General features: G+C 40.9%; 1 protein-coding gene across 1 annotated transcript in view; it reads left to right on the top strand.

Annotated features, from left to right (window-relative positions):
- Positions 1–22186, top strand: part of RYR3 (ryanodine receptor 3) — a 552083-nt gene that overhangs the window by 374934 nt on the left and 154963 nt on the right. Inside the window, exons 37-38 of the mRNA XM_036843923.1 lie at positions 8765–8867; positions 9687–9824. Coding sequence (XP_036699818.1) covers positions 8765–8867; positions 9687–9824 — 241 coding nt within the window. The remainder of the gene's footprint in view (positions 1–8764; positions 8868–9686; positions 9825–22186) is intronic.

Consider the following 22186-nt stretch of genomic DNA (forward strand, 5'->3'; position numbering starts at 1 on the left):
ACAAAAGTAGAATATACCCCTTTGCCTGGTGTTTGGGTTACTCTGCCTGACACAGCAAAATGGACAAGATTACCTCTAGCTATTACTTCAGTGCCTCCAGATATTCACTAACCTGGTGTCATGGGTCTGTGGAAGAATTTAGACATCCAGAAATCTGAGTGACAGCTTTATTTTCACCAACTTTTCATTAATTTCTAAGAGCATTTCTTTCAATTATTGATGTAGGCAGCAAAGCAAGTACCTAACCTTGTCACCCACAGAAATTACATATTTTTTCATATCATATTACAGAGTTCTAATACCTTGAAGTATCATTTACGTTCATCACTACTTCAAGATCACAGTGCATGTGAGACCTGCTGCTAGATCTTTTTGTATATATGTTACTGTATCACAAATTTGTTTTTTGTCATGTTGATAAAACTGGATTGCAGTATAATTGTTTCTCTTTGTAATCCTCTATATTTTGTTTTAGGTATTTAAAATATTAATCTGAGAAAAAATCCACGGGTTTCACTAGACTGTCAGAGTGGTCCATGGCACAGAAACAGTTAAGCATCTCTGACACAAAACTATAGGGGAAAAGATGACAGGCTGGCTGCAAAACTTAAAACCTACATGTCAAAAAAAATTCTGTAAACAAAATTAAAAGCTCACTAAAAACTGGGAAATGTATTTGGAGTATATATTACCAAGAGTTAATAAACTGCAGATGTGCAAAGCACTCACTGATTAATTTTTAAAAAGATAATCACACAACAGAAAAATGGAGGAAGAACATGGATGGAAAATATATAAACTGTGAGATAAAAACAGTCCTTCTGTGTGGAAAAACAAAGTGCAACCTCACCAATTAAATGCAAATTAAAGCAACAGAGGGCTTCCCTGGTGATGCAGTGGTGGTTAAGAATCCGCCTGCAGGGCTTCCCTGGTGGCGCAGTAGTTGAGAATCTGCCTGCCAATGCAGGGGACACGGGTTCGAGCCCTGGTCTGGGAAGATCCCACATGCCACGGAGCAACTAGGCCCGTGCGCCAGAGCTACTGAGCCTGCGCGTCTGGAGCCTGTGCTCCGCAACAAGAGAGGCCGCAACAGTGAGAGGCACGCACCGCGATGAAGAGTGGCCCCCGCTTGCCACAACTAGAGAAAGCCCTCGCACAGAAACGAAGACCCAACACAGTCAAAAATAAATAAATAAATAAAATTTAAAAAAAAAAGAATCCGCCTGCAAATGCAGGGGACACAGATTCGAGCCCCGGTCAAGGAAGATCCCACATACCGCAGAGCAACAGAGCCTGTGCACCACAATGACTGAGCCTGCACTCTAAAGCCCACAAGCCACAACTACTGATCCCACGCTCCACAACTACTGAAGCCCACGCACCTGAGAGCCCATGCTCCACAACAAGAGAAGTCACTGCAGTGAGAGGCCCGCACACCACAACAGAGAGTAGCCCTGGCTCACCGCAGCTAGAGAAAGCCTGCGCACGGCAATGAAGACCCAACACAGCCAAAAATAAATAAATAAAATAAATTAATTTAAAAAAAAAAGATTAGGGCTGTTTAAAAAAAAAGAAAAATAAATAAATTAAAGCAACAGAGATATGACATTTTTCACCCATTAAATTGGAAACTATTTGAAAGTATGTTAACTCTCACTACCATAATGGAGATGGCAAAGTAATACACACTCTTGTATAAATTTGGTATTAATGCAAATTGTTGTGAGCTTTCTGGAGGGCAGTCTGGCAATTAATATCAAAAGCCATTAAAATGGCAGTTCCAGTTGGAATTACTGGGTGGTGCATGCCAACGTGACTGCGCTGGTAGAGAGGTGCTTGGGTCATGCAGAAGCCTGTGGACTTTGCAACGGTCCCACAGAGACTTTGACATAAGAAGCAGCCATGCAGCTGGGAGGGTCTTGGTGCTCTGGCTGGGTGTCAGACCTGAGCTGCTGAGGTGGGAGAGCTGAGTCCAGGACGTTGGACAACCAGAGACCTCCCAGTCCCATGCAATATTAATCAGCAAGAGCTCTCCCAAAGAGCTCCATCTCAATGCTAAGACCCAGCTCCAACCAACGGGCAGCAAGCTTCAGTGCTGAATGCGCCATGCCAAACAACTAGCAAGACAAAAACACAACCCCACCCATTAGCAGAGAGGCTGCCTAAAGTTATACTAAGATCACAGACACCCCAAAATACACCACCAGACGTGGCCCTGCCTACCAGAGGGACAAGATCCAGCCCCACCCACCAGAACACAGGCACCAGTCCCCCCCCCCCACCAGGAAGCCTACACAAACCACTAAACCAACCTCACCAACTGGGGCAGACACCAGAAATAAGAGGAGCTACAAACCTGCAGGCTGGGAAAAGGAGAACCCAAACACAGTTAAGTTAAACAAAATGAGAAAACAGAGGAATATGCAGCAGGTGAAGGAGGAAGGTTTTTACCCACCAGACCAAACAAATGAAGAGGAAATAGGCAGTCTACCTGAAAAAGAATTCAGAGTAATGATAGTAAAGATGATCCAAAATCTCAGAAATAGAATAAAGAAAATACAAGAAACGTTTAACAAGGACCTAGAAGAACTAAAGAGCAAACAAATGATGAATAACACAATAAATGAAATTAAAAATACTCTAGAAGGAATCAATAGCAGAATAACTGAGGCAGAAGAACAGATAAGTGACGTGGAAGATAGAATAGTGGAAATAACTGCTGCAGAGCAGAATAAAGAAAAAAGGATGAAAAGAATTGAGGACAATCTCAGAGACCTCTGGGATAACATTAAATGTACGAACATTCAAATTGTAGGGGTCCCAGAAGAAGAAGAGAAAAACAAAGGGTCTGAGAAAATATTTGAAGAGATTATAGTTGAAAACTTCCCTAACATGGGAAAGGAAATAGTCAATCAAGTCCAGGAAGCGCAGAGAGTCCCATACAGGATAAATCCAAGGAGAAACATGCCAGGACACATATTAATCAAACTATCAAAAACTAAATACAAAGAAAAAATACTAAAAGCAGCCGGGGAAAGCAACAAATAACAGACAAGAGAATCCCCATAAGGTTAACAGCTGACCTTTCAGCAGAAACTCTGCAAGCCAGAATGGAGGGGCAGGACATATTTAAAGTGATGAAAGGAAAAAACCTACAACCAAGATTACTCTAACCAGAAAGGATCTCATTCAGATTTAATGGAGAAATTAAAACCTTTACAGACAAGCAAGAGTTAAGAGAATTCAGTACCACCAAACCAGCTTTACAACAAATGCTAAAGGAACTTCTCTAGGCAGGAAACACAAGAGAAGGAAAAGACCTGCAAAAACAAATACAAAACAATTAAGAAAATGGTAATAGGAACATACATATTGATAATTACCTTAAATGTGAATGGATTAAATGCTCCAACCAAAAGACACAGACTAGCTGAATGGATGCAAAAATAAGACCCGTATATATGCTGTCTACAGGAGACCCACTTCAGACCTAGGGACACATACAGCCTGAAAGTGAAGGGATGGAAAATGATATTCCAGGCAGGTGGAAAACAAAAGAAAGCTGGAATAGCAATACTCGTATCAGATAAAATAGACTTGAAAATAAAGACTGTTAAAAGAGATAAGGACGGACACTACATAATGATCAAGGGATCAATCCAAGAAGAAGATATAACAATTATAAATGCTTATGCACCCAACATAGGAGCACCTCAATACATAAGGGAAATTCTAACAACCATGAGAAGGGAGATCAATAGTAATACAATAATAGAAGGGGACTTTAACACACCCCACTTACACCAATTGACAGATCATCCAAACAGGAAATAAATAAGGAAACACAAGTTTTAAATGACACAACAGACCAGATAGGTTTAATTGATATTTATAGAACATTCTACCCCAAAGTGGCAGAATACACTTTCTTCTCAAGTGCACATGGAACATTCTCCAGGATAGATCGTATCTTGGGTCACAGATCAAGCCTAGGTAAATTTAAGAAATTGAAATCATATCAAGTATCTTATCTGACCACAACGCTGTGAGACTAGATGTCAATTACAGGGGAAAAAAACTGTAAAAAATACAAACACATGGAGGCTAAACAATACGCTACTAAATAACCAAGAGATCACTGAAGAAATAAAAAAATACCTAGCAACAATGACAATGAAAACACAATGATCCAAAACCTATGGGGTGCAGCAAAAGCAGTTCTAAGAGGGAAGTTTATAGCAATACGATCCTACCTCAAGAAAGAAGAAAAATCTCAAATAAGCAACCTAAACTTACACCTAAAGCAATTAGAGAAAGAAGAAGAAGAAGAACAACAACAACCAAAAAACACAAAGATAGCAGAAGGAAAGAAATCATAAAGATCAGATCAAAAATAAATGAAAAAGAAATGAAGGAAACAATAGCAAAGATCAACAAAACTAAAAGCTGGTTCTTTGAGAAGATAAACAAAATTGATAAACCATTACCCAGACTCATCAAGAAAAAAAGGGAGAAGACTCAAATCAACAGAATTAGAAATGAAAAAGGAGAAATCACAACTGACACTGCAGAAATACAAAGGATCATGAGACATTACTACAAGCAACTATATGCCAATAAAATGGACAACTGGGAAGAAATAGATAAATTCTTCGAAAAGTACAATCTTCCAAGATGGAACCAGGAAGAAATAGAAAATATGAACAGACCAATCACAAGCACTGAAATTGAAACTGTGATTAAAAATCTTCCAACTAACAAAAGCCGAGGACCAGGAGGCTTCACAGGTGAATTCTATCAAACATTTAGAGAAGAGCTAACACCTATCCTTCTCAAACTCTTCCAAAATATAGCAGAGGGAGGAACACTCCCAAACTCATTCTACGAGGTCACCATCACCCTGATACCAAAACTAGACAAAGACGTCACAAAAAAAGAAAACTACGGGCCAATACACTGATGAACATAGATGCAAAAATCCTCAACAAAATACTAGCAAACAGAATCCAACAGCACATTAAAAGGATCATAAACCATGATGAAGTGGGTTTTATCCCAGGAATGCAAGGATTCTTCAACATACGCAAATCAGTCAATGTGATAAACCATATTAACAAATTGAAGGATAAAAACCATATGATCATCTCAGTAGATGCAGAAAAAGCTTTTGACAAAATTCAAAACGCATTTATGATAAAAAACCTCCAGAAAGTGGGCATAGAGGGAACCTACCTCAACATAATAAAAGCCATATATGACAAACACAGCCAACAACATTCTCAATAGTGAAAAACTGAAAGCATTTCCTCTAAGATCAGGAACAAGACAAGGGTGCCCACTCTCACCACTGTTATTCAACATAGTTTTGAAAGTTTTAGCCACGGCAGTCAGAGAAGAAAAAGAAATGAAAGGAATCCAAATTGGAAAAGAAGTAAAACTGTCACTGTTTGCAGATGACATGATACTTATACATAGCAAATGCTTAAAATGCTACCAGAAAACTACTAGAGCTAATCAATGAATTTGGTAAAGTAGCAGGATACAAAATTAATGCACAGAAATCTCTTGCATTCCTATACACTAGCAATGAAAGAACAGAAAGCAAAATTAAGGAAACACTCCCATTTACCATTGCAACAAAAAGAATAAAATACCTACAAATAAACCTACCTGAGTAGACAAAAGACCTGTATTCAGAAAACTATAAGACACTGATGAAACAAATCAAAGATGATACAAACAGATGGAGACATATACCATGATCTTGGATTGGAAGAATCAACATTGAGAAAATCGCTGTAGTACCCAAAGCAATCTACAGATTCAGTGCAATCCCTATCAAACTACTTATGGCATTTTTCACGGAACTAGAACAAAAAATATTACAATTTGTATAGAAACACAAAAGACCCCAAATAGCCAAAGCAATCTTGAGGAAGAAAAACGGAGCTGGAGGAATCAGGCTCCCTGACTTCAGGCTATACTACAAAGTTACAGTAATCAAGACAGTATGGTTCTGGCACAGAAATAGAAATATAGATCAATGGAACAGGATAGAAAGCCCAGAGACAAAACCACACACATATGGTCACGTTATCTTTGACAAAGGAGGCAAGAATATACAATGGAGAAAAGACAGCCTCTTCAATAAGTGGTGCTGGGAAAACTGGACAGCTACATGTAAAAGAATGAAATTAGAACACTTCCTAACACCATACACAAAAATAAACTCAAAATGGATTAAAGACCTAAATGTAAGGCCAGACACTATAAAACTCTTAGAGGAAAACATAGGCAGAACACTCTTTGACATAAATCACAGCAAGATCCTTTTTGACCCACCTCCTAGAGTAATGGAAATAAAATCAAAAATAAATGAATGGGACCTAATGAAACTTAAAAGCTTTTGCACAGTGAAGGAAACCATAAGCAAGACAAAAAGACAACCCTCAGAATGGGAGAAAGTATTTGCAAAAGAAGCAACTGACAAAGGATTAATCTCCAAACTATACAGCAGTTTGTATAGTTCAAGCAGCTCATGCAGCTCAATATCAAAAAAACAACCCAGTCCAAAAATAGGCGGAAGACCTAAACAGACAATTCTCCAAAGAAGATATACCAATTGCCAACAAACACATGAAAGAATGCTCAGCATCACTAATCATTAGAGAAATGCAAATCAAAACTACAGTGAGGTATCACCTCACGCCAGTCAGAATAGCTATCATCAAAAAATCTACAAACAATAAATGCTGGAGAGGGTGTGGAGAAAAGGGAACCCTCTTGCACTGTTGGTGGGAATGTAAATTGATACAGCCACTATGGAGAACAGTATGGAAGTTCCTTAAAAAACTAAAAATAGAATTACCATATGATCCAGCAATCCCACTACTGGGCATATACCCTGAGAAAACCATAATTCTAAAAGAGACATGTACCACAATGTTCACTGCAGCACTATTTACAATAGCCAGGACATGGAAGCAACCTAGGTGTCCATCGACAGATGAATGGGTAAAGAAGATGTGGTACATATATACAATGGAATATTACTCAGCCATAAAAAGAAACGAAATTGAGTTATTTGTAGTGAGGTAGATGGACCTAGAGTCCGTCATAGAGAGTGAAGTAAGTCAGAAAGAGAAAAACAAATACCGTATGCTAACACATATGTATGGAATCTAAAAAAGAAAAATGGTTCTGATGAACCTAGGGACAGGACAGGAATAAAGACGCAGATATAGAGAACGGACTTGAGGACACGGGTGGCAGGGGGAAGGGGAAGCTGGGATGAAGTGAGAGAGTGGCATGGACATATATACACTACCAAATGTAAAATAGATAGCTAGTGGGAAGCAGCCGCATAGCACAGGGAGATCAGCTCGGTGCTTTGTGACCACCTAAAGGGGTGGGATGGGGAGGGTGGGAGGGAGGTGATATGCGGATATATGTATACATATAGCTGATTCACTTTGTTATTGAGCAGAAACTAACACAACATTGTAAAGTAATTACACTCCAATAAAAATGTAAAAAAAAAAATCATAAGGGGAAAAAAAAGCCATTAAAATGTTCAAACATTTTGGTCCAGGCATTTCACTTCTCTGAGTTTATCCTAAGGAAATGATCAGAGAAATTCAAACCAACTTTATTTTACAAGGATAAAAAAAATGAAAACAACTTAAATATTTCATAGCAGATCATTAATTTTACATGCATTTTATATAAACTGCTGTTCATCCTTATGATGAAATGTAATGCACCTGTTAAAGATCAGGTTAAGAAAATTTTAAAATGCTCGAGATAAATTAAGTGGAAAATTTGAGTTTCAAAAAAGTTTATTTAGAGTGTGATCTCAATCTGCATACATAAAGATATTAACTGGAATATTAACAGTGGCTGTCTTTGAGTGGGGAGATCTCATTAAATTTTCTTCTTTAGATAATCTCCAAGTTTTGTGTAATTAATAAATTACCTTTATAATCAGAAAAAAGTGCAAGCTAATTTTTTTTTTTTAGCATCTCATAGTTTATGGCTTTATTTCATTAGTGTATTTTTTACATCTTTGTATTCTCATGACTCATCTCTCCAAAGATCATTTAAAATGCCCTGGTTGCATGACTTTTTTCTCAGAATCATGCATTCTTTCTTAAAGACAGGAATTAGAGCCATAGTCAGCAAAATAATTATTCTAAAGAAGGAGAGCAGAGACAGTATCTTGGTGATGAAAAGCAATATTGCTGGAATATTTTCTTTTTCTTTTTTTATTTGTAGTGGGGTTTTTTTTCCCAGTTATTGAGATCTGGTTAATGCGTAACACTGTATAGTTTAAGGTGTACAACATAATTATTTGATATATGTATATATTGTGAAATGATCACCACAGTAAGCTTAGTTAACATCTATCACCTCACATAGTTATGAATTTCTTTTTCCTATGGTGAGAACTTTTAAGATCTACTCTCTTAGCAATTTTCAAGTACAGTATTGTTAACTACTGTCACTATGCTATACATTACCTCCCCAGGACTTATTCGTCTTATAACTGGAAGTTTGTACCCTTTTTAAAAATTTTTATGTTTTATTTTTTTATTGAAGTATAGTTGACTTACAATGTTTCAGATGTGCAGCAAAATGATTCAGTTATAGAAAGCTACTTTTAAATGTTGGCCATCTTTACCAAAAGGTGTCTGACTAAGGTTGGATCTGAGTTCTTTGGACAGACATTGAGAACCAACTAGCCATTCTTCTTTGTCCCTCAAAGATCAACATGCTTCTTAACTTTCAACTGGGGGAGAACTGCCCGTGCCCAGAAGAGATCCGGGAGGAGCTGTATGACTTCCACGAGGACCTTCTCATTCACTGCGGTGAGCTTCCGAGATAAAAGCTTTATGAAAGACAAGTCTGTTCATGATTCCTTCGTTAGAAGCTCAAGGGGGGTTGCGAAGTTCGTTTTCTATTTTAAATTACAATACTAATTGTCCAAGAAATGATTCTCTCCAAAACTATTTGGGTCAGAGAAGATACAGGACATCATCCTGGCATAATACATGACTGAAACTACTACCTAGAAGAAATTTTGCTGAGATCTAAGAGAGAACTGGGTCTCTAAAGAAGGAAAGAAAAGAACTGATTTTTATATAAACCTCACCCAATTTACCTCAAGTTAGATAGTTGGGACTCTGCTCCCAGCTGAGCCAAGATTCTGATCCCCTTTGCTTTTTAGCTTCTGCAATGATATAAGTATGGCCATGTCTGCCCTTAAGGATTCTAAACCAGCCATCTCTGCTTAGATACATATCTGCTCGTTTTAAAGTGGCTCTCAGCAATTGTGCTGCTTGTACATGGGTGGGTTGAGTACTACATGGATAAGAGATGACTTTTTCATTTGAAGTAACTCATGGTTAACTCTTTCTTTTTGGACACTCTAGAGCCCATTTTGGGTATGGGTTAGAAAAAGGTAAGTCTTGGGATTGAAATTACTTAATGTTCTTGTATACAAGAAATCGTCTTTTTAAAAATCTTGCCGAAAGACATGATGTAGATAAATACTTATGGGAGGCTGCCTATAGATAGTATCCTTAGAAAGTTCCAAAGGGTGGAAAGCAGTGTTTATATGTTCTTTCCATCATCTGGTGGCTTCATGTACTGTTTGAGGTTATCACTCTGTTCTGTGACTTGCTTAGGGGTTCCCCTGGAGGAAGAGGAAGAGGAGGAGGAGGACGCCTCCTGGACTGGAAAATTCCGTGCCTTGGTGTATAAAATCAAAGGCTCTTCCAAGCCAGAGAAGGAGCAGCCGACAGAGGAGGAGGAGAGATGCCCTAGTAAGTTCCAGTGCCTTTCAATCACACTGCCCCCAACCTGGAGCTCTTCTAAGACTTAATTAAGATCACGGACTTTCTAAGCAAATACTGTGGGATAGAGAAGGGCTGCTTAGCTAGCTTCAAGGAAGCGCTCTGTTATAATTTGTAGAACTGATTGCTATATGTTTGGGGCTATGCTTTTCTTCTGACTTAAGGAACTTACTTTGAGTCGTCTTTTAGGGATGGATTGCTTGGTGGGTCTGCTCTTGTCTGTCTACTTTTAAATGCCTGTAAACAGATTTCTGTTCTTTCTTTTATGTTTTCATAATCTTCCTCTTCTAACCATTGTTGTTTCTGTCACTTTTGTTTGTGGTTCCTTAGCGTTGAAAATTGCCCCAGCAAGGAAATAACGTAATAATAATAAGGCAGAAGTAAAGGGAATAGGATGTGGGGTTTGGGGGGGGGGGTTGGTTTTTGGCTATGATTTTCCTAATATAACATCCCAGAGGAATTGGACCTTCTGTTTTTCAACATTCACGAACCTTGTTCGAATCATTTCTCTAATCCTAATAATACAGATGACTCCTACCATTTCGACCCATGTTGAAACAAGATCATAATTTGTTCTGCAGGACAGTTGACTGTCCATTACCATTAACATTTCAAGAGGAAGATTGTCTGCATATTATAATCAGTCTGCTCCATAGTACCAAATTCTGCAAATATTTCACTGTCTAAAGAAGAGGGAATTTCCCAGGTGTAATATAGTTGCCTTTTGTCTTATTCCCTGTTCCTATGCATCGTAGAACATGCTTTCAAATTATAGACTAGAGCAATAGACTGACAAGATGTGATCAGTTTGTTTGAAAACACTGCTTTGGGGTTCATACATCTTATTGCCCTTTCTATTGACCTTCCATCTTTGTCAGACTATCTCTGAAGGGAAAGAATCCTCTGCACTTATCAGCAGAATTGTAGAAGCCTTTGGAAGAGTGTCTGGGGTACTTGGCAGTAGTTGCACTGGCAACCCTTGGTCGGTCCTATTTGTCACCATGGCGGCGGGGGGGGTGGTCTTTGGTGAGGACAGGCCAGCATGATTCAAAGGTCCAAAAAAGTGAGTTTAGACTCCCTTTGTGGTACTGCCAAAGCAGAACTAAAAATAGGTTGAGCTGACCCATATTCCCTGCGGAGAGTCAGTTTTGAAAGTGGTTGCTTCTTTCTAACACAATATGTCACAACCAGGGGGTCCTCCAAGGTGACCGCTTCATGTTAGGTAAATGGAGTCACTTAGATTAAGTCACCTAACTCTGTGAAGTCTCCCTAACTCTAAGAATGGTGTCCAGGCTCTAAGGACTGCAATCTTTAGCATTGCTACCCTGGGCCTCAGGCAGAAAGATTATGTTCTGTCTGTTCTGGCAGGATGTGCAAACCTGAAAGGCTAGCCCAGCATGAGACTCCATGGTGCGCCCCATGCTGCTTCCATACCACAAGCAGAATTCTGAGAGGTTCAAGCTTTGTGTCCTAAGTCTTCTTTCCTGCAGTCCCAGAAGTAGAAATAGAAGGTGGCCAAGCATGTCTGGTTGTCAGCATACAGGTTCCCTGCCAGATGTTCCAGGGACATAAAGCTCCTCACTCAGGGCTGACATTTGAAGAGAAGATCTTGGGGATGGTTTAACTGCCATACCCCCCAAAATTGTTTTTCACTTGATTGAATGGAAATGATGTTTCTGAATGCATAGCCAGTTGCCGTAAAGGTTTCTAATCCTTTAAAATATTGGTAACTTTGCCCATGTTATTGCTTATGATTTCTCTTACCCTTGCATCTGATAAAATATTAAAAGTTTAGATAATGAGAATTGCATGCTATAGTGAACTGACAGTTTACCAAATACTTCATATATATTAGTTTACTGCTGTTAGTTTTTTTTCACTCCTCCATTGTGTAGGTGACGAACATAGGACTCGGAAGAGTTAAAGGATACTTGTTCATTCACTAATTCTTTCCACCCTTACCTGGTTCCAGAAAAATTTCCAGATCTAGAATGTCAACAAGATGAGTAAAGCTGTGACTTGATTGAGGTCTTCTGACTCTGATTCCACACTGTTTCCATTGTCCCATGACATGACATTTGCCAGACAATTTTTCAGCATATGTATCCATGAGCCCTCAACCCACATATTACACATATTATCAATACATACAGAACGACGGCTTCTTAAAACCTTCATCTTTTTTTTTTTTTAAAGTACTTTATTTATTTATTTATTTTATTTATGGCTGTGTTGGGTCTTCGTTTCTGCGCGAGGGCTTTCTCCAGTTGCGGCAAGCGGGGGCCACTCTTCATCGCGGTGCGGGGGCCACTCTTCATCGCGGTGCGCGGGCCTCTCACTATCGTGGCCTCTCTTGTTGCGGAGCACAGGCTCCAGACGCGCAGGCTCAGCAATTGTGGCTCACGGGCCTAGTTGCTCCGCGGCATGTGGGATCTTCCCAGACCAGGGCTCAAACCCGTGTCCCCTACATTAGCAGGCAGATTCTCAACCACTGCGCCACCAGGGAAGCCAAACCTTCATCTTTTTATCTTGCTTACTGCATCTGTGAGGTAACTCACTCCTGTGACTCATTGTTATGCTTAGGAATCTGAACTCAACAGAAGTCAAAATTTTTACATCAAAAAGTTAACCCAGCCAAAGATCTGGACTCAGGGTTTTCAGGGCAGGTGGTGCAACTTCTCCTCTACGAGCAGTTGGTGTTGGCCAGAGAAACTACAGGGGACCTCAGCTTTTAGGAAAGAGGAAGCAAGTGTCCTGAAACCCATAAGAATCCTGCTAACTGGTTCAGTGTTACAGGGATTTGCCCAAACTAATTCCAAGTCATATTGTGGTGGAAGTTGTTACAATCTGATCAAAAGATTATATGATAGTGAAGAGGTTAAAAAAAAAAAACCCTCTAAGAGTAGCAGCCCACCATACTAAGTCACATTTCTTTTTTAATATCCCAATCCATCACATTCCCTAGAAAATCTTTTGCCTGTTCGTTGGGGGCCAGTGCTTCTCGCACACTACAATTTAAGTAGGGTTTCCTGGAATATAAAAATCTGTAGCCCCTGAGTTATCCCTCCAGAAGAGGCCAACCAGCTCTTTCTGCTAAATTCTAAATTTAACAAAATAAAAATCACCTGTCACTTCACAGCTCAAAGTTGGTGCCTTCCTGACCTCCGTCATTCTCTGAGTGCTTTCTCCATGGCAGGTTTTTTCATAATCTCTTTTCAAAGAAAGCTGCTACCTGTATCAGCTCTCACCCAGTCACTGAATAACCTGAGCCCTAGACCAAAATTCTCCCCACCCCCCACCTAAATGCTGCAGCCTTTTCTCATGCTGAGGAGGGGAAAAAAGTCTACTGTTCACCACCAAAATAAGTCTTGGGCCCCAACACAAATACTCACACACAAAGTAAGATAACTTAGCAGTAGGTATATCTGTGGCACTCAGGCAGTATTTCTAAGCCTCTTTAGATTCTCTCCAAACAGCTTCTCCCTGAGACATACACACACAGATACCGCCTCCATGTTGTCTTTTTTTTCAATCTCATCCTCCATCACCCTGCCCCTGCCACATTGTGGAATTTCTAACAGGGCATGTGTGACTTTCCACCTCAGGTGGAGTATCTGTCTACCTGTTTATTTTCTTACTGGGACTTAGTACTGGGACCACGCCTTACTTGTTCCCACATTCAGCTCATCGGCACAAATCTTTTTGACCTCCAATGCATGTTAGTCATTTGAGGCTCACAAAGGTGAAGAAAACAAGGACCTCGCAGACAAAGGAGTGAATACGTGTGGACAGGCAACTCGATATAACATGAGGTCAGATGTGCTACAGTAAAAGCACAGATAAAGGACAGTAGGTGACCAGAGGAGGGGGATTGGAAAAGTGTCCATAAAGAACATAGATGGGTAGATATATAAGGGAGAGATATTTTTGGTGAAAGGAGCTACTTCAACAAAGCCCAGAGGCAAAAAAAAATTCATATTCCAAGAGTGGCAATGAGTTGAGATTGGCTGAATTATAAGAGGAGTAGAATAAGGAAGAGTGGAAAGGTAGGGTGGTGTGAGAGCAGAGTGTCTTGAAAAATCCAGCGGTTAAACTGTATTCAGTCTTGGAGTGTGACATGTTACTGTTCCTGTGTATTTTATACTACTTGGCCTTACAGCTGCCGGGGGGAGGCGTTGACATTTACATGGTACCCACTGTGTCCTGAGCATTGTCTTAAGCACTTCTGTAAGTATTACCTCATTTAATTCTCACAACGAAAATATGCAGTTGACAGTATTATTCCTATTTTACAGTTGAAGAAACTGAAGTAAAGACAGATTAAATAACTTTCCAAAGTCACACAGGGGTGGCATAAAAATTCAAACCTTTGTCCACCTGAGTCCAATTCCCATCCATATTATTTATGTAATAACATTATAGCAATGACTATGAAAGGTTCTTGAGGACTAAATTATTCTTTTATTCAGTAATAGTGAGGTAGGGACTTCCCTGGCGGTCCAGTGGTTAGGACTCCACGCTTTCACTGCCGGGGGCCCGGGTTCGATCCCTGGTCGGGGAAATAAGATGCCGCAAGCTGTGCAGCGCGGCATATATATATATACGTATATATATATATATATATATACACGTGTGTGTATATATATATATATATATATATATATATACGTGTATATATATATATATACACGTATATATATATACGTGTATATATATATACGTGTATATATATATATACGTGTATATATATATATATATATATATACACATATATATACACACGTATATATATACACACACACACACACACATATATATATATATATATATATAAATAAAATTTTTAAAAAATAGTGAGGTAGTATGAGCACAGGACTCTGGAGTTAGGCTGCCTGGTCTTAAATTCTTGCTCTGCCACTCTTACTGTGAGAGTGAACATGTGACCATGTCTCTGTGCCTCAGTTTCCTCATCGTTACGATGGACATAGTGTTAATGCTTCCCTCGTTTGGTTGATGCGATGATTAAATTAGTTAATATATGGAAAGTACTTTAAAGTGTGCCTGGCACAGAGTGAGCGCTAATTTCAAGCATTTTTTGGCTATTAAAATGTTTGTTGATCACCTGCCATATCTCAGACAGTGTATTTAGCACCGGTCAATCTATTTTAGCAAGATAACCATCCAAAGGACTGTAGTGGGGATACATTGGAGGTATGGGGGCCCATTGGGACATCACTGCAGTGCCCTAGATGAGAAGTTCTGAGGACTTACATAAGGGTGGTGTGGTAGGCAGGATAGTGATCCCACAGATGTCCATATCCCTGGAACCTATGTATATGTTAAATGACAAAGGGAAATTTAATTGCAAAAGGAATTAAGGCTGCTTATCAGCTGGCCTTAAAGTAGGGAAATCTCCTGGATTTCTGGAGTGGACCCAAAGTCATCACAAGGGTCCTTAAAAGTGAAAGAAGGTGGCAGACGAGAGTTAGAGGGTTGGGGACATGAGAAGGGCCTTGCTCAAGTCTCCTGGTGGAAGAGACCATGAGCCAAGGAATGCCAGAAGCCTCTAGAAGCTAGAAAAAGCAAGGAAATGGATTCTCCCTTAGGGCCTTCAGAAAGAAATGCACCCTGCCGTGCCATGATTTTAGCCCAGTCTGGGTTTACCCGTATCTGGGTCAGACTTCTCATCTCTAAAACTGTAAGATAGTAAATTGGTATTGTTTTGCCACCAAGTTTGTGCTGATTTGTCACAGCAGAAAAAAAAAAAATTAATACAGGTGTTAACAGCAAGAAGTGAGCTCAAGGGCTCAGACACATTCTAAAAGTAGGGTTGGCATATCTTGGCAACCAGTTGGAAATATGAGGAAGAGGAAGGGGTTACAGATGGTCTTTGCATTGCTGATGGGACAGGATGGGTGACTGTGTTAACAGACATGGGGGTGGGGGGAGGCAGAGCTTAACTTTTATTTAGCTCCATAGGAGACACAAGAAGATTTTCCACACCTGGTCTCAATCTACTGGCTAGCCCTGCATGGCAGATGAAACAGGCATGTGAGTCCTAGCTTAGAGATGAGGAAGTGGAGAATCCGAGGCATTCGGTGACTCGCCCACCGATAGATGGCAGAGCAGGGTCAGAACTCATTGTGATCATGCACTGGCTCCCAGTCCAGAGCGCCACAGAAATCCATGCATAACAGGTGTTCTGCATCTGTTTGATCAGTCGATGTGAGGCCCACCCTCGGAGTAGCTTGCATTCTTGTGATGGAGAGGAGAGTCTGTCAGGAGAGGGAAAAACTACCATCGACAGAGCACCAGCTTTGTGCCAGGTTCTGTGCTAGAACCTGAGTTTTACCTCATCTGAGTTTATCCCACAGCAAACAGCCAGGTAGAGTGGCAGCTAGATTCCCATTTTGTACATTAGGCAGCTAAGCCTGAGAGAAGCAAGATAATTTGGACAAAGTTCTTGCAACATGTGAAAAAGAGGCCAAGATGGGAATCAAGCTCCCTATCCAGGGCAGGGACCCTGCTCTTTCAGAACTGTGCAGGGATGCTGGACGGGGGTGGGAGGGAGTGAAGGGGGGGACAGGCAAGCACAGACCTCAAGGATGCACGGCTGGGAGTTTGCCTCACCGTCAGTTTATTCTCCACAGTGAATAAGACATAGAAACTAAAAAGCAATTTGATTGCTTTCCCAACAGAGTAAAGGCAGAGACCTCAGGTCCCTGAGTCCTTTGCTGTCCCATCTGTGCTTCGTCTTCATTGCAGAGATTTCCCTCCCTAACACATCAGCAAACATCATCTGTTCTCTCTGTGCTCTTTACCCTGTTGTCATCATCGGTCATTTAATCGCCTGAGTGTTTTTGAGAAAGTGATTATGAGGCTGGTTGACTATTTTAGAAACAACAGGCTAATTATCTCCATATGATGGATGAGACCCCAGGAGGCTGCAGAGATGGGCTGGCAGGACCGGCACCGTGAGTCCCACTGGTGCTTTGCGGGGCCGCCTCTAACGGCAGGGGGTGGCTAGCCAGCTGGGGAAACGGTCCTGGGAGTGAAGCAGTTTGCTTCATAAGTGGGGATGCTCTGGCCAAGGTAGAAGACCACTGAGGGAGGGAAACAGATTTAGCATAAGTAGCCAACCGCCACGAGACTGTCCCCACATGGCGTGCCCTGAGAGCCAAGGTCCAGGGCATCCAGGCCAGGGAGACTGGGAGGTTTGTAGGGTCCAGTTGTGCAGAGAGGAGAGAGGCTCCATCTCCTGTACAGCACTCACTCCCCCACTGCCTCAGCAGACCCCCTATTTACAAGATCCTTGGTTCGTTTATTATATTGAAGTGCTTCCTTGCCGACGTAAAAAATAAAGTGAGGATTAGTCTACCAACGGCCATCCGTGGTGGAGAAACTCAGTTCCTGCCGCATCTGTCTTTTCTGTTCTTACACGGTGGTCGTGAGGGTTAAGTGATCATTCAGATACAGCATTTAGCACAGAGTCTGACACACAGGAAGCTCTTAGTAAATACTGGCTACTACTGTTGTGAGAAGTAGAATGTTCTAGCAAGCAGCCTGAACTTTTATCCTTATTCCTCAGCCAAGGAAGCCCGTAGAGAAGGAAACAAGTAGACATGTCCCAAAGTTAAATGGAGAGCTGAGATGAGCGAGAGCTGGGTGCTTTCTTCGATGTTCAGCTGCTTGCTGCAGAGCCGGGCGGTGGGGCGCTTGCGCGTCACATGCCTCTGGGGGTCTGACAGCCAGTGCCTGTTCATTGGGCCCCGTCGTAAACAGAGCGGTTCTTTCTTAGAACAACAACGTCCAGTTGTCTTTGCAGGCTTTGCCTTTCAGGTTTTCAGGGCCTTGTAACCTTGTTCTCAGTGATCTCAATAGAATCATTGTTCTACTGAAATGAGGCAAAAGTGGCACCAAGTGCACAGCCGGGGCCAGAGAGGCACCAGGCAAGTTCAGAGAAATTAGCATGATGAATTTTCCAAATCTCCTTGGAGTGGATGGATTTAACTTTCTCCCTGACCGTCTCTGCTCCGAAGTCTAGGTATTTGGATACTTTGTAAGCCCGGAGGAAGCTCTGGAGGTCAGAGCACAGAGGGCATGAGACTTTCCCCGGTAAGTCTTCCCAGCTAAATCTAGAGAGTGTTATTGTGCCATCTGACCCCTGACATAGGGAGGGCTCTTTCTCCTCCAGCAGTCAGGACAGTCATCAGAAAGGCCATCAAGTTTCCACAGCTCATCTCCTCAATGTAAGTGATTAGCGGTGTGCAGTGATGCTTCGATAATGACCACTTCCTCACCATGGTCAGTAACTGCTGGCATTTTAAGATTTTACTTCCTCAGTCTCAGGTTTTACTATTAGTATTTTCTGAATTTTATGAAGCTATTGAGAGTAAGCAACACTAAGATGGTAAAGTAGATGGATTTAGATTCTAGCAGGCAAGGTTTGAATCCCTGCTCGCTCATTTACTACTTATGACGTTAGGCAAATTTCTGTAACTTCTGTATGTTTCAGTTTTCTTCTCTGTAAAAAAGAGAATAATAATTCCCACTTCACGGGGTAAGGGAAGGGAATATAAGAATTCACTAAAGCAGTGCTCGGTTTAATGTTCTGATACTTAGAAGTTGGTATCCCCATCAGCTTCTGAAGTGAATATACAAAGCACAGGTCATACGTAAGAACTTCACCTCCACAATTATCACTTCAGATGCTTTCATCAAAAAAGAACAGAAAACCCAATTCAGGTAGAGTAGCTGACAAGGGACTTTTTTGACGGGCGTATCTGGAGGTTTAGAGATGGAGCCAGACCCTGGTTGAGTTAATCCCTTGGCTCTGCTCACGTCCCCAGCCAACACGGTGGCTGTAGTTCTGGGCCTTACATCCATGCATTACAGTGTCCCAGGGAAAAGCAAGAAAGTTTCTTCTGCCCTGGTATTCGGGGCAAGGATCCTGAGATCACCTTTGATTGGAGAACTCGATCATGGGTCAACTTATGAACTGATGAGTGTGAACTAGAAAATAACATGTGCGGGTGACTTAGTCAACAGAGCCACCTTTGTAGTGGTGTTGGGCCCTTTCACAGAGGAACATGGGCCATAAGGCAGAGAGGCAGATATCGGTACAAAAGCAGAGTTCTGTTAGGAAGGAAGGATGGTCAAATGGATGCTGGCTCAGTGTCAGGAATATTCATTATGCCACGATGGTCATCACCTTCAGCATCTTTCATATACTCAGCGGGTAGTGTTGAGATGCAGACAGTTCTACCCTTGATGTTCAGTGGGGGAGTAGAGGCCAAAAAGCTGTGTTACGGAAACTAGAGAACGTGCTGTCTGTGATGTGTGCACATTATCTAATGGGCCATAGCGGTTCTACGGTAGGTACTTTCCGCGTTTGATGTTGTTCTCGTTTGACACAAGCTCTGGGCCAGATCCAGAGAGACTTTGCTTTTGTCAGCAACCCTGTCATTTATTTACTCCAGTTGCCTCATAAAAAATTTAGAAAACCGGCTCTGTCTCAGGTCCCAGTGTCTGTAGTACTTGCTCACTGAGATGCTCCAGTCTGATTTGGAGCTTCAGGAAAACAGTCAAATATCCTCAACCCAGGACTTCCTATCCATGGAACTATATTAGTTTCCTACTGCTGGTGTAACAAATTACCACAAACTTGGTGGCTTAAAACAACACAAATTTGTTATCACCCAGCTCTGGAGGTCACAATTCTAAAATGGGTTAGTAGCATTGCAGTCTTTCTGGAGAGAATCTGCTTCTTGCCTTTCCCAACTTCAAAAGGCCTCCTGCATTTTTTGACTGGCGGCCCCTCCAGCAGAGGTACCGGTCCAACCTCTGCTTCTGTGTCATCACAAGTCCTTCTCTGACTGTAACCCTCCTGCCTCCCTCGTAAAAGGACCCTTGTGATTACATTGAGCCCACCCAGATAACCCGGGATAATCTTCCCATCTCAAGATCCTTAACTTAAACGCATATGCAAAGTATCTTTGCCATGTAAGGTAACATATTCACAGGTTCTGAGAATTTGGAGCTGAACATCTTGGCGGGGGTGTAGAGGGGCATTATTCAGCCTACCCCAAGGAGGAAGAAAGCAGAGGTCAAAATACACTTGTTCTTTCTACTCGGAATTGATCTACCAACTGTTACGCCTCCAGAGCACTTGCAGCATACCACAAGCTGACTTTTTAATCACCTAGAATTTAAAAATAAGTGTACGTAATTTAGAGACACGTAACTATTTTTCTTTTCCCATTGTAAGTGTGAGCATTATAAATTGCCTTCTAAGTTTAAACTAAGTGCAGTGCAATTTTGTTTGCTCCCTCTCCACAATGTAATCGGGAACACTTTTTCTTCCAAACTGACCCAGATTTAAGAGCACACTCGAAGAAATGTAACACCAGCATAGGTTTGGACTCTGTAAGCTGCAGGGATTTGCTTTGCCAGTGGCCAACATCTGCTCTCTGATAATAAGCATGCACTTCATTGTTTGATGGCCACTTGGACTGTAGTCTAAATTTAGAGATGAAAAGATTCTTTTCAGACCTCTGAAGCCTAAAAATTTAAACCTGCACCGTGAGAATAAATGGCCTTTCTCTTATTGTAGTTGGCATGGCAAAGCTGGTAATTTGACCATTTAGAAAAGCGTTATACCAAGTATGATGGGTGACTCCCTAGAGAATTTGCTTGCTAGGTTCACAGAATGGTGGGCTTGAGGTTCTGAGGTCCAATAGGAGGTTACAAAGTGACAAGAGGAAGGAAATAAACAACTTACCAACAAATACGACCTGGGCTCCCAAACCGGTGTACTAAGGCTAGCTCTAATTTGAAGACACTCTAATCCTTTCTTCTTATGTGGAATGTCTGACTAGTCGAGAAATTAAGTAGTGAAGTAGCTATTGTTCTTTTAGACTACCTTCCAGTCATCAAGTCTCCCTAAACAATACAGTGCCTTAGAAATATTTCCACTCTGAGTTAGCCTGAGCAATCATTTAAAATGCAGTTTCTAGATCATATACTTGATATAATTGCCTAGATTTGACTATCCCTAATTAGACTAATTACAAAAGTAAGGTGTGAGTCAGAATGTTAATAATTTCATAAGTGAAGCCATTTATAGTCATCAAGGAAACCACACGTACACGTCTAGCTTCCCAAAGGCGTTCTGTTTCATAGGATGTTTTATCTCTCAACAGAAAAACAAGGGCTTGGTTACATATCTTTCTTTCTTTTTTGTTTTTGAAAAGAGCACGCTAGCTTTTTTAAAATCCCATGAGCTGAACTATCCAGTTCACTTGACAAGGCCTTCTTGGAACAGGTAAATCGGTGGATAAAAATCCTAGCGTTGCAACCAAGACTGGGGAAGCAATTTTATCACATGGGGTGGAGGTTCTGAGTGGAGCAATTAAGCGTGTGTGCACATGTATGAGAAAGTAACAGGGGCCAGAACATGATGGCAAACAGTAGATGGACCTCTCCACCTCACCTTTACCTTATTCCCAGAGCCTCGCCCCCTTCAGGAGATGTATTTCTTTTCTTTTCTTTTTTTGTAGTTTTAGCAATTTTTTTTCCCATTGATTAACAATGTTGTGTTAGTTTCAGGTGTACAACAAAGTGGTTCAGTTATACATATACAAGTATCTATTCTTTTTCAGATTCTTTTCCCATATAGGTTATTACAGAATATTGAGTAGAGTTCCCCATGCTATACAGTAGGACCTTGTTGGTTATATATTTTAAATATAGCAATGTGTACGCGTCAATCTCAAACTCCCAATCTATCCCTCCCCCACCCCCCTGTTCCTATAACCATAAATTGGTTCTCTAAGTACAGAAACAGACTCACAGACTTGGAGATGTGTTTCTTATGAACACCAGAGTGTCTTTAGTCATTAACGGGCAGCATTTCCAAAGATGAATTTAGAAAAACAGCAGAAATGAAATCAATATTTAGTTGTATCTGTCTCTGCTTAAGAAAGAGATTCAGATATATCTCGAGAATCGCCTCCGTTTGCTTTGTTGAAAATCCTTCCAAAATTGTCAGCACTCTCCCATTGATACCAGAAAAAAAAAATAAGTATTTACTACGTGAACTACTTGTGTGAATCATATTTTGAAGGGAAATGGCATTCCAAACCATTGGAATGTCTTTTCTCTCAGATCGTTTTGTATCCCCCTTGGAGGGACCCTCTTAACTTCATGATAGAACTTTTTCCTCCCTTCTTCTTTAGTCTCCATGTAATGTGGACCTATTCTAGAAACATAAAGAACTTTAGATAAAGGACTCGTTAGGGAAAAAAGTAAGAAGGGAAGATCTGATCATTTCT

This window comes from Balaenoptera musculus, chromosome 2 (genome assembly GCF_009873245.2).
Source record: "Balaenoptera musculus isolate JJ_BM4_2016_0621 chromosome 2, mBalMus1.pri.v3, whole genome shotgun sequence".
Taxonomy (NCBI): domain Eukaryota; kingdom Metazoa; phylum Chordata; class Mammalia; order Artiodactyla; family Balaenopteridae; genus Balaenoptera; species Balaenoptera musculus.